We start from the raw sequence: 13783 nt of genomic DNA, 5'->3' as shown, positions 1-13783 counted from the left end.
GCTTGCCGGGTTTGGGGCCACGTTCCTTTAGTCTGCTGCCTGCCCAGGGCCTCTTCCTCGTGTGGGTCTCCTCTTCTCTTTTGTAGGATACCTATGGTGTCATTTAGGGCCTACCTCTGATAATCCAGGATTATTTCCTCATTTTAAGATCCTTCATCACATCTGCAAAGACCTCTGTTCCAAATAAGGTAACATTCACAGGTTCCAGGGTTTTAAGATAGCTATTGAGGGGGTAGTGCAGGGGTCGGGAACCTATGGCTCGAGAGCCAGATGTGGCTCTTTTGATGGCTGCATCTGGCTCGCAGACAAATTTTTAATAAAAAATATATATAATAACATTGAAAATATAAAACATTCTCATGTATTACAATCCATTCATTTCGTACCGCTCATGTTCATGGTTGCAGGTGGCTGGAACCAATCACAGCTGTCCTCTGAGACAACACCAAATTTTTATTGGATAATGCGTAACATACACGGGTTGTTATATGGCTCTCATGGAATGACATTTTAAAATATGTGGCGTTCATGGCTCTTTCAGCCAGAAAGGTTCCCGACCCCTGAGGTAGTGTGTGCATCTTTGGTCTACCACAGTAGAGCTCCAACATAATTTTTTCTAGTTGGTTAGCCAGTTGTTGCAATAATTTTTAATTGGATAATTTAATTTTACTCATTGAATCGAAATGATTTCTTTATTATACACACTGGGCTTACATATGAATTTTAGCTAGTTTCTGGGCTCTGTTTTGTTCTGTTGGTCTGTTCAAGTGTCAGTACCAAACAATTCCCATTATTATAGAGCTGCCTGCTATCATTCTTTTTATCAGAGTTTTTCTATAAATTCTTGCAGGTTTTCATGATTTTACCCCAAGTTATATACTAAACCTCCCACCTCCAAAAAAAAATTCTTAGTGCTATTTTTTTTGCAATTTAGTTACATGTATATATTAATTTAATTAGAGTGTTTTATTTAGTTATTGCAGGTAGGATCTTTCCTTCTGCTGAATGTTTAACTCCTTTGTATATGGAAATGCCATGTGGCTATATATATAGATGTATTATTAAATTATGCATACATGTTTGTTTCACACTCAGCTATTTACTGTGTTTTCCTAATGTAGTAAATACATTTTTACTCAATTTTCTTGGCGGTTTCTAGACATAAAATTATATCATATGCAAATATAATGAGAAATTTACCTCCTTCTTCCCAATTTTTATACCTAATATTTCTTTTTCTTATCTAACTATATTGATTAGTACTGCCAAAACAACATTAAATATCAAAGATAGTACATATCTTTTTCTCACTTTGAATTTTAACAGGAGTAACTGTTAGGTTACAACATGTTATTCCCCTTTTTGTAGGTGGAGAAAAGTCAATTATAAGCAATCTAGGCAATTTAATGGTATTTCTCCATAAATCTTGATAACTTTTTCTTAAAGATTTTATTTATTGATTTTACAGAGAGGAGAGGTGGGGGGAGGAACGAGAAGTATCAACTCATAGTTGCTTCACTTTAGCTGTTCATTGATTACTTGTCATATGTGCCTTGACCAGGTAAGCCTGGGGTTTTGAACCAGTGACCTCAGCATTCCAGGTCGACACTCTATCCACTGCACCACCATAGGCCAGCCATAACTTTGAAAACACACACATACAAGATATTACAGAGGAATCTACCTTTTACTTATTTATTCATTCCATAAAGATTATTGAACACCTGCTATATGTCAGGTACTATTCCAGGCTGTAGGGATACAGCAGTGTTTATGGAGCTTATGTTTCAGTAGACAGAGACAGAAAATACATCAATCCACAAAAGTGGGATGGTAGCAAGTACAAAGAAGAAAACTAAAATAGGGATGAAAGACATATAGTCACCAGGGAGAGAAGGGTGCAGGTTTTTGTAGGGTGATCAGGTAGCACCTCTGCTAAAGTAATCTTTGTCCTGAGTGAACTGAGGGAGTGAGCCAGCAGCTACCCAAGGGAAGAGCGTCCCATGCAGAGAAAACACTCAACGAAGACCAGAGGCACGTTCATCTGGAGTAGATGCTCAATTTTATTGAATTCCTTCATCGTATCTCTTTGGAAGTGATTGTAGAATTTTTCTACTTTGATCAATGAATATGATGAGTTCTGTTACTAAATTTCCTAATATTGAATCATTCTTGCATCTTTGTATGATTCTCACAAGGTTCTGGCCTATTCTTTGTAAGGTGTTAGGCTGGTTTTGTAAAAATTTCGTATACTTTCCTTTTTTATGTATGTTCCCAAACTGTTTTAAGTACCATTAGACCTACTTTGTAAGAGTTTGATAAAATTTGCCTTTGACACTGCCAAGCCTGGTGCTTTTGTGGAGGGCAAGGTGAATAGTAATTCCTTAATTTCTGTCTTTCTTTTCCTTTCACCTCGCGAGTTTATTTGGATTTTCTGACTCTTCTGAATCTGCTTTGTAATTAACATTTTCTTAGAAAATCATTCATCCAGATTTTCAACTTTCTTTAAATGAAATTTATTGAAGTGGAAATTGTTGTTATTCATTATTGACCATTAAATAGTATTTTCCTGCACTGTACACGGCGGCTTAGTTCTATTTACAATTTAATCATATGCTAGTTTAATAGCTGCTCTGCAAAGTGGGTTGAGCAAGTATTGTCACATACTCACCTTAGGTATTGTCATATCCTCGCCTTACAAGTAAGCAGACCGAAGCTTAGGGACTGCAATTAACAATGAATCTCAACTAGAACTAGACTGGATTTCTTCTGATCTCTAATTTATTGAGCTCTTCGTGTCCACCTTTCAGCTGCCTCATTTTGTTCCCTTCTCTTCCCTTCCACCCAATTTTGTCACCTTTCATTTATTGCATGCTAACTAAGTTCATGGCACTGTCTGTGGCATGCAATTTGTTAGCCAGCATTGGAGTGCTGTTTCTCCTGTGTTCACCTGCTAGCGTCTACGGTTTACTGCCAAGTGGCAAAGTGTTTGAAGGGAAGCTAATATTTAAAAGGATCCTTTCGTAAAGGTCACTGTAATTGAGAATGTGTGTCTGGTTGTTTTTCTTCACTGAAATTGACTTCTGTCAGTGATGAAACGAAGATTTACTGCATCTTATTTTATCACAGAAAAGCAGCATTAGACTTCACACAACTCAACCTGTTTGCACATGACACACACCCACATTTGTCCTCCAGTGATAACGAAGAATCTCTGAACACTTGACGTTTATCACTTTAGTGTTTCAATTTCATTTCTGGCACTGGCAGTGGGGTAGCCATGAAAGTTATAAAACACAGCAGGATCACAGAGGACGCTTATTCAGTCACACAGGGGCAGATTTGGTTACAGTTTCTTGTTAAAAGATGTTGGGGGGAGGGGTAGTGTGCTGGCTGGGGAGTGGGCAGGATATAGATCCAGAGCGCTGTTAGCTTACACAGAAGACAGGGATGGATGCGTGTGGGAGCTGGACCCTGGCCAGCAGCCCGGCAGCCTGACGGCTCTGTCTGTCATCGCCACTGCTTGCCAGGCCAGCCGCCATTGCTGCTGGTTCCGTCCATTTCACCTTCAGTGTGCATGTTTTGTCTGATACAGGGATATGTGGATATATGTGTGTATCGAAACACCGTTCCCACCCATAAAGGATGCATTGAAAGTCATGTTGAGTTAGTAGGCAATACAGAGGTTATTCTTTGTGCAGAAAAGATTTATTTGTGTCAGCAAGAGACATAAACTCACAGGAAAATATAACTTTTTTCCTGAGTTATATTTAGTTGACTGATTATTGCTGACCACCATATTCCTGTGTGAAGGCCAGTGTTTCTTGAAGTGCTTTTGTGGACTGTCCGTGTCAGAGTTGGCAGAAGTAGAAAGGTTAAAAATGCAGACTTCTAGCCCCTGCCCCACCAACTCCATTAGCCTGTGACACTGGTCCTGGGGATTTGTATCTTAAGAAGTTTCACAGGTGATTATTTTGCATGCCAAAATTTGGTAATAATACTAAAGTGATTATTTAAAATAGACCACAAGTGCTTTGCCCTTAAGAAAATTCAGTTGTTCATAATAGATTATTTTGATTATAGAGATTCATACTGAAGACAGATTACATAACAAAAGTATTTCCCTCAGGATTTAAAAATAAATAGCAACCAGCTATGTTATATTTGATATATAAATTATATCAAATATGTTCTAAATATAAGATTTTAAAGATATACATATTATATGGAGTGATGTGTTCCTTACTCCATATAAAAAGGTATATAATTAATAACACTTTGGTAACTGATATTATTGTCCCCATTTTGCAGATAAGGAAATTGAGGCTTGACCAAAGCTATGTAGTTGCAGGTGGCAGACTTGGAATTTGAGCACAATGGTCTGGCTTCAGAGTCAAACTTCTGCTTTTGACCCCTCCAATGTACTGCCTCATCAGAAAGCTACTGGTAGAACTTACTGGGAAAGCTGAGTAATAAGGAAGCTGAAAAGATTATTATGTGAGCCATCGTGGCCTAAGAAGCAGAAGTCCTGGGGTTTAGCTCCTGCCCCGAGATGTCCTCACCTTCTCCGAGACTGTGTCCCACCTGTGACATAAGGGATCGGGCTGCCCGGCATGCATCCATGTTTTAAATGGAAATTGTGGCACATACTTGTCACCTAAATTATACATGTGCGCTTAGAGGGGGCTGTCTCAGGGCTGTGTGCTCGTTAAAGTTGAAGTCATTCTAACTTGTTTACCCACTCTGTTGTAAGGTAGCTAACGCTGATTTTAGAGGCTTCTTTTGTTTTTCTTTTCTTTCTCTTTTTTTGTTTCCAGTCTCTGTGGGTTTCATGCGTGTTCTTTCTCCATCCTCACCCAGTCTTTGGGCTCTCATCCATGTCATTGTGAGTTGGTATGCCCTATTTAATGAGTCTGAGATATGTTTATCCAATTTCCAAAATATTGTCCATTTCTTGAAGAAAATAGAACTTTCTTTATCTGGAAACATCTTGTTACTTCTCATCTTCTTATGTACCCCTAATATGTTTTTTAAAAAGTTATCTTTGATTAGCTCTTCGCTGGAAAGAAGGGATCATTTCAAGTGGAATCTTTTGGTCAAACTCTTTATTTAGTCTTAATAATTCCATAATTGTGATGATTGGGTCAGAGTTCATCTGGACCGTATTCATTCTAACAGGGTTAACAAGTGTGTCAGATTGTCAAGTCATGGCTATAATTGACTTTGGCTTTGAGGTTTTCCTTCATAATAAACAATGGGCCCTGAGCCAAAAAAGCTTGTGGGCTCTGAGCCAAAAAAGCTGATGACTAAATATTACAAGTGATTTCCCTCATATCCATTTTATTACCCTGGAGCGTACTTGATGCTTTTTGAATGAATCCTATCTGAAGAATATCTATAATTAAAAAGAATTTGACCTGTGGACCTTTCATGGCAGCTGAAAACATTCTGAGACTTCACTCTGGCCTGGGCTGGAGGGGTGTCAGAGGCCTAGGTTGGAGCCAGCCAGAGAGAAGGGCAGCCCTGCTCACACTCGGAATCTCTCGCATAGACAGTACACCCCCCAAACGCCCTCTTAGAAGGTTGCCAGGAAGATAGATCTTTATTCACTACTGACTGTTCTACATGAAATTCTTGGCTGCAAATGTGGATGGCGGGACTGTCATTTTTCTATAGCCCACTGTTGCCGATGAAGACTCACTTAGTACAAACAGCTTTGAGAATTTAGTTTTTAAGATGTTCCAAAGGGAAGTTAATTAGCAAAAAATATCAGATAATCATAATTTATAAATTTGAGAAGGACATTTGCTTAACCTTTATATTTGCATCAAGAAATAATAACTATTAGCAAATACAGAATTTACTGGAGCAAAAACAAAATAGAACAAAAAAACCCTTCAGCTCACTTCTGATTAGTTTATTTAATGGTTAGCATCTCTAATTATGTTGATATCTAATCTGCTCTTCTTTTCCTGGTAACTCTAATAAACAAGTTGGCATGTATAATCAAGTGAAAAATGTTTACTATTCACAAGGTGAGTTAATCAAACTGGAAATCACAAGTTTCACATCAGTTTTCTGTATGTTTAAGTTTCCAATGAACAGAATAATGGGAAAGGGCAGGCCTTAAGCCAGTAATAAAATAGTCTGGATAAAGCTGATTTCAATAAGGTGGATTCTTTACTGCTTCTCAGTGAGGCTCACCTTATCCCCACTGCCCTGTTTAGTACCTACCTTTGGCTGAATGAATTGTTCCCCTTCTTTTCTTTTTCTATAAGTTGATCCCTTTATAGGCTTTTGTTTTGGGCACCTGAGATCAATCTGCATTGAGGCTATAAATTTGAGTTGATGACTTCCTGTCTCTTGAGCAAGTATAAAATTCTGTAGGAGCTGACTACATAGAAGACAGGGAATGGGTGGGTAATGGAAATGCTGTGTTGAAGTAGGGGGATAAATATCCCCTACGTTTTCTGCTAGTCGTTTCTAGGCTTTGTTCCTAGGTTTAGCTCTTTGATCCATTTTTAGTTAATTTTTGTATCTGGTTTAAGGTTAGGGTCTAGTTCAGGCATGGCCAACATTTGGCCCACGGGCCAGATCCAGCCCACATAATGAGTTTATTCGGCCTGCAATTAAATTTTTAATACTCTTCCACTACTTTAAAATCTCAGCTACTCAGAAGCAGAAGCGTCTTTGATTATTGGAAATCGAGATATTTAAGAAGATAGTGATACGCGGAAAAGAATTCCGTGTGTGACTAATCTAGGGTTAACTTCCAATAATTGGTCGAATGGATTCGCGATACTTCTTTATTTTTAAAAAATATTTCATTATAAAGATTTACAACTTTTGTACTCGTCTGTACTCGATATGAACTGTTTGGCATTTAGCGGCAATGTGAAACCCACATTCTTTTAGGCGGAGTTTGCCAGTGTGCACCCAAGGTCAAACAATTCATTATTTTTGTGGTCAAGTGTGCTGAATCAAGTGGCATTGTAGCATAGACAATAGCTGCAGTTGATAACTGAAAACGTGTCCAGGCTGTTTGTAGAACAAAATAATTGTTTTATTTGCGATATAACCCCTTCAAGCTCATTCTATTAATTAAAAATTGTTTCGATTGATTGCCATACAGTTTGGATATTTATACGGTATGTAATTATATTTTATTAAAATAATATCGTATATTAAAAATGTTTTCACTCACATTTATTCACAAATTACATAATAAAATTTTGTTTACTTATACGAATCATTTTTGTATTTAACATTTTTTAATTTTAATATTTTGTCGGGCCCGTGAAGATAGTTTTCTTTCTAATCTGGCCCGGGGGCAAAAACTGTTGGCCACACCTGGTCTAGTTTCTTCCTTCATTGCATTTGGATGTGCAGTTTTGCCAACACCGTATACTGAAAGGAGCCTAGTTCTTCCACTCACTTTTTCCCTAGTTGGCCAACAAAATGAAAAACAGGTGACAAATAAGTGTTACTGGCAAAGTTTGGACACTGGTTTATGCTTCGATTTTGGCAATTTAGGGAAGGGGAGCATGGTTATAGGAAAGCTAACTGTCATGGTTTGACACTGCATACACATAATTTTGTATTTTGTTGTTAAATTTGTTGTCAGCTGTTTTGCTGACAACATTGTTATTAGTTCAAAAGTGGGATTTAAAATACAATTTGTGCAGTTTATCAAAGAAGACCATTCCACCTTCTGAACAAGTCGGTATCCTCTAAGTTAAAGTACTGGATAGGAAATGGAAACTGTGTGGTCTAGAAATAGAAAGTGATTGTGTAAGTGACCGTCGTGTTAAAATTCACTCAGTGAATCTTGGTGAGTTCAATGCTGGATGGGGCCAAAGCTATCTCCTTGGAGAAACTCTCCTTTTCCTTTTGTCTCGGCTGCTAGGAAATTCAGTGCTCAGTGACATACCCTTTCATTCCTTGCTTCTTGACCTTTGACTCATTTGTTTTGTTTTGGTTTTCTTTATAAGTCAGTTTTATTGAGGTATAATTTGCGTACAGTACAACACAAAAAGCACTCATTTCAAGCCTTGGCAAATGTATACATCTGTGGAATTACCACTTCGATCAAGATTATAGACTGTTTCCTTCCCCCCACAATGTTCCCCCCTGCCTCTTTGCAATTGTTACTCCCCTTCTGCCCCTTGTTAAAGCTATGCTCTTCAGTGTTAGCCACCAAACTGCTAAAAATACTTTTGAAAGTAGGTAAAAGAGAAAAGAGTAACTACTGCAGTGAAAGAACCTATCCAAGCTCTAGGGTTCTTCCTGTGATATGTTGTTTGTTCTCTTTCTTTTAGAACTATCCATTAAAGCATTACAGCATCTTAGTACTTAAGTCTCATTACAACTAAACTTGATGAGCATTGTCAGATATCCTTAGGAGACTGTATTCTTTTTATTTTTCTCTTAAATTAAATATCTAACTCAAAGGATTTTTAAAACCAGACAAATTTATTCCTGCATGGTTTGTCTGTCCCTAAGTGGTTACTGTCTTTGCCAGAAGATGGAATATGTAACGAGCACCAATGGAATGTTAGAAAGCCAGTGGTCCTGCTTTCTAGTAATTCAGCAACTCATGACCTATGAAAGTCTGCAGCTGCTTTTGGAAACGTTAGAGCCATGGCTTGTTTGTAGATGCCATAACAGTGTCTGGAAGTGACAACAACTTTAACCAACTGGGTTGTGTACAGGGACAGCTTGGGCGCACGGGGCACGTGTGTGAGGTAATTGGAGAGATGGGAATTGTGACGAGATTATGCGTGAGGAAGTGCAGTGTGTGCCTGCATCAGAACGCCATCAGCATGAGCCCGCATAGTGTACCTTCTTCCCTAGGATAATAAAGAAACAACAAGCTGTGATATAAGCTTTGAACCCTGTTTCCACTTGCCACATAAAAGGATATGTTGATGTTGATATTATATTTACCAGTCTATATCCATTACTTTGATATAATGAGTTGAACTCTAAATGAAGATGTAAGCTAAAACATATCATCTTCAGATATAATGCTTTATGTTGCCTTCTAATGTGATAGAGCTGTTTTTAAAAGGACATCAGCAGTAGCATGACGAAAAGGGTGCAGATTATAACCACTTGACATTTTTTGGACTTCCTCTCTGTGAGAACGGTGTAAAACAAGTGTCATTCAACAGGTATGTTTGCAAAGTGCAGGAGGTCCTCACGCAAAGGTTCCTGGCACCACGGCCGTGAAGCTCCGCCACATTGCCCAGCAAGCGGGCCCTTTCCGTGCGCTGATCTCAGTGTTGGAGGGAATGCGCCTTTGCTTGTTTTGCTTTGTTTTTGCTATCGGTGCTCAAATTACTATTCATGTTATCTACTATTATAAACTCATTATATACAATAACTACTAACTCAAATTCTCCCATCCATGAGTACCGTAATCATATTATTTGGACTGCTTAAGTGTAGGGGCAGCCTAGAGAGCTATAAATAAAGAGGGTTCAGATTCTTGCTTGGTGGCTGGAATTTGTCCTCCCAAATGATTCTGGTTAGCTTGAGTGTGCTTATGGATGTGTGAGGAGCCACTGAATTTGATTTGTTTTCGTCTTATTCAACGGAAGGGTGGCACCCGTAGTCTACCACAGAGGGAGAACCTTTAAAAGACTCTTCGGCTCTTTTCTTGAACATTATTCAATTTTCATTATCCTTTCCTTTGCCAGAAGTTTAACGATTGATATTTAATAATTGAACTGTAATTGATTTCCCCAATGTGTTTCTACTCGATGAAAAGTAGCAAAGTCTAATCTAATAAACACTTGCTGAGTACATTTTTTCTCTTCTCTTTAACTTTTAGGACTCAGCCCAAAACCATGTTTGCACAAGTTGAATCTGATGACGAGGAAGCAAAGAATGAGCCAGAATGGAAAAAACGTAAAATTTGAAGAATCTCATATGAGAGCTATTTGCATGAGGGAGAGGGATATTGAACAGGTTTTTTTGTTTGTTTGTTTGTTTTTCAATACAATTAAAAATACATTTTTATGAACAGATTTTTGTCCTTTGCTTTATTGAACTATTCAAAAGATTGGTAGCTCCTCTATGTAAAACTATGCTTACATTTTCTTATCTACAACTCTTAAACTGTATTATAAGTAAATCAGAAACAGATTCTTCGCCTATTACCAAGTCCTTTAGGTATTTGGAAACTTTATTCATCAATTATTGATCTTGTGCAGAGTCTCCTAGCCTGGGGCGGGGGAGGGTGTGTGTGCTGGGGCGGACGTCTGTCTCAAGCCGGCCTCAGTGCAGAGTACGGAAATAGACATCTAAGAGTTTAACTGTAAACAATTAGGCTGAGTTCAGACTAAAAGCATTTGCCATACAGGAAAGAACGTGTATTTATCTGATGATCTTTCAACAACAGAATACCATGGTTAGGAGTTAGAAAGTGAGTTTTGAAGTCAGACTGATATGGGTTCAAATCCTGCCTTGGCTCTTACCGTCTAGGTCACCTTCGGAGAGTTGTTAAATTTTTCTCTTCTAGCCTCTCAGATGATGACTGTACCACCCTGGCTAGTTCATAAAAAGGACTAGATGAGACATTCCTTGTAGAATGTTTACTATAGCACCTGGCATGTGGTAAATCTACCACTCAATATTTGCCCTTTAAAAATAGACCTAATGATAAAAATAGACCTCTGCCTGATTTTTATCAGTATTCAATTAGGTGTAGAAATGCTTTGTAAAAGTAGAGCTATGTAAGTAGACCACATTAAAAATCATTCTGAAAGATCCTTGTGCTTTTGTGACTAGAAAACTAAAACAAAAGTTGGCAGTTTGTCCAAAACAATAATGAGTCAATAGAATAAAATCCTGTGGAATGATTTCACAGACATGGGGTAGTTTTTGCATGTCGAATGGTTCCTGCTAGACCACTCTGGGTTTTTAGTACTCTTGCCTTCTGCCTTCTTGCTCTCATTTGTCTCAGTGAATTAAGTAATTGTAAAAGTGAGTGATCCAAAATATAAGTCACAAAGCTCCTGGTTCTACAGGCTTTGCAAATCACCCTTTCCCCCAAAAAATCTTTTTGAACAACCACTTCCACTCACACAGCTTTCTTACCTCTACTGTTCCAGGTAGTATGGGCACCCTTCCATGGAGTAATCCTAAGAACGTTCATTCTTGTCCACTCTTCTGTCCTCTTCCCCCCACCTCCCCCCAGCTCCAGTCTGTTCCATTCCCCTTCCCTTGTCACGTAGCTTATAGGTGAGATGAGGAGGAACAAACATTTCTGAGTCCCTGCCAGTTGATCACTTCGACTCTGAGGTCTTCACCTGCATTAGCTGGTTCAATCCTCCCAAAAACCCGTGAGTGCCGTAAAATTGTTAAACCCATTTTACAGACCAGACAAAAGAAGTTCAAGACAGCAAATAACCTGTTTGAGATTACATTAGGGAGGGCTGTCTGAAGACATCCAAGACCCCTAAACATCGGCAGCTAGCAAACTGCCCCACGTTTCCTATTCCTGCTGAAATACCTTCATCCCAAATCAGTTACAGGCCAATATTTTGTTCCAGCTGTTTAGGATTTGTAAATTTATTGCTTCTTGGATAAAATTTACTGAAAGCATTTCATATTTCCCCCCATCTTAACATAAACATCGCACCATATGGAAGTATTCGTCCTGCACAGCCAGAAGACGCGAGGAGGGTTGGAGGGAGGGATAAACTCCATCGCAGTGGGCTTGGCAGCGTCTGCTATGATGTAAGGGGAGTGAAAGGCAAATGTAGCATGAAGATGCTTTTCTCATTGTTACCCACAACACAAGTGGCCCTTGTCATGCTTGACATGATCTATCTCACTCGAGAAGGTTTTATAAAACACGATTTTTTCCATCCAAAGTTGGTAAAATACCCATAAGTGTCGATTTTGGTGAACGAGGACCGTAGAACCCCAGGGCTGGACAAGTGGTGGTGCTCATTCAGCCTGTCACCTCTCACCGGGGTGGACGTCTCTATAGGCCCTCACACTCCGCGCGCCCCTCGGGCCTCGTTATCTTACCCCACACGCTTGTATTTCCTGTATTTACCCTCTCACATTTCTGTTTGCTCCAATAAGGAACCTGGAAGTCATAATAACGACTCCTCATTTAACCACTTGCCAGTTTCTATTCACGCTGTCTTTTGAACCTCTTATGTTTGACCATTTCTTTCCCTACCACCCCTGGTAGAATGTAGACCCTCTGTTATATCTCCCCTGATCCTCTCAGGAGCCTCCCTCCCAACTAATCTTTCTGTTTCTGATTTGGTCTTCACTTAATGCATCTTTTTTTTTTTTAGATTTTATTTATTCATTTTAGAGAGAAGAGAGAAAGAGAAAGAAGGGGGGAGGAGCAGGAATAATCAACTCCTGTATGTGCCTTGACCAGGCAAGCCCAGGGTTTTGAACCAGCGACCTCAGTGTTCCAGGTCATTGCTTTATTCACTGCGCCACCACAGGTCAGGCCTTAATGCATCTTTTATTCTGCCATTAGAGTTAGCTTTCTGAAACCCAAGCCTATTGTTTTATTCCTCTGCCTAGAGCCTTCCAGAGGCTCCTTGTCAGTAGTTCTGGCCATTTTAATTTTTTTATTGTTTTTTGGAGTGGGGGAATGGTGCTTAGAACATTCAAGATTTGGGTTCTCCTATCTTTCTTGCTTTAACTTGCTGACCTTGCATGCATCCTAGGTCCAGCCCAGGGAACCCAGAAAGTACCATATTCATTGGCACCTGAAAGCCTTTGCACATATTGTTCCCTCTTCCTTCCTTGTCTGCTTTTTTTTTTAAATATGGGGATCAGTTCACTTTTCCTGATCAGCCTTCCATGACCCATTCTGGCAGACTCCTCTGCCCCATGGTTGCCAACACATCTCTCCACTATAGCCTTCTTTTGTGTTGCACTGTAAGTGTATAAAAGTGCATGGCTTGTGGGTGTAGACTGTAAAAACTAAAGTGCATTGGGTTCTGGGAATATTCAATGAATTTGTTTAATGAATGAGAAGAGCCAGATTTCTTTCACATGAATTTTCCTAGACCCTAACCCTGAGAAAGGGGTTTAAAAGGTGTTCATTAAGTATACTGCTCACAAAAATTAGGGGATCAGAGAACATACAGATACGCCAGTACTTTCAGCCTTTTATATAAGTGCATTTTCACCAAGTTGGTTTTGCATTCATTTGCATAATTGAACAGCTTTCTTTGACTTGTCTTTTGCTTTTCTTTTTTTTTTAAATAATTTTATTTTTTTAATGGGGCAAAATCAATAAATCAGGATACATATATTCAAAGATAACATGTCCAGGTTATCTTGTCGTTCAATTATGTTGCATACCCATCACCCAAAGTCAGATTGTCCTCTGTCACCTTCTATCTAGTTTTCTTTGTGCCCCTCCCCTTCCCTCATTCCCTCTCCCTCTCCCCCCTCCCCCCCATAACCACCACACTCTTATCAATGTCTCTTAGTATCACTTTTATGTCCCACCTACGTATGGAATAATGCAGTTCCTGTTTTTTTCTGATTTACTTATTTCACTTCGTATAATGTTATCAAGATCCCACCATTTTGCTGTAAATGATCCGATGTCATCATTTCTTATGGCTGAGTAGTATTCCATAGTGTACATGTGCCACATCTTCTTTATCCAGTCATCTATTGACGGGCTTTTTGGTTGTTTCCATGTCCTGGCCACTGTGAACAGTGCTGCAATAAACATGGGGCTGCATGTGTCTTTATGTATCAGTGTTTCTGAGTTTTTGGGGTATAT

At 39.0% G+C, this 13783-nt stretch overlaps 1 protein-coding gene across 1 annotated transcript in view; it reads left to right on the top strand.

Moving 5' to 3' along the window:
• WDR70 (WD repeat domain 70) overlaps positions 1–10023 on the top strand; it is a 281551-nt gene extending 271528 nt beyond the window's left edge. Inside the window, exon 18 of the mRNA XM_066378869.1 lies at positions 9836–10023. Coding sequence (XP_066234966.1) covers positions 9836–9923 — 88 coding nt within the window. The 3' untranslated portion in view covers positions 9924–10023. The remainder of the gene's footprint in view (positions 1–9835) is intronic.
• Positions 10024–13783: the final 3760 nt, after the last annotated feature.

This window comes from Saccopteryx leptura, chromosome 1 (genome assembly GCF_036850995.1).
Source record: "Saccopteryx leptura isolate mSacLep1 chromosome 1, mSacLep1_pri_phased_curated, whole genome shotgun sequence".
Lineage (NCBI taxonomy): Eukaryota > Metazoa > Chordata > Mammalia > Chiroptera > Emballonuridae > Saccopteryx > Saccopteryx leptura.
The sequence above is the reverse complement of the archived record's forward strand: the minus strand, read 5'-3'. Positions and strand labels throughout refer to the sequence as shown.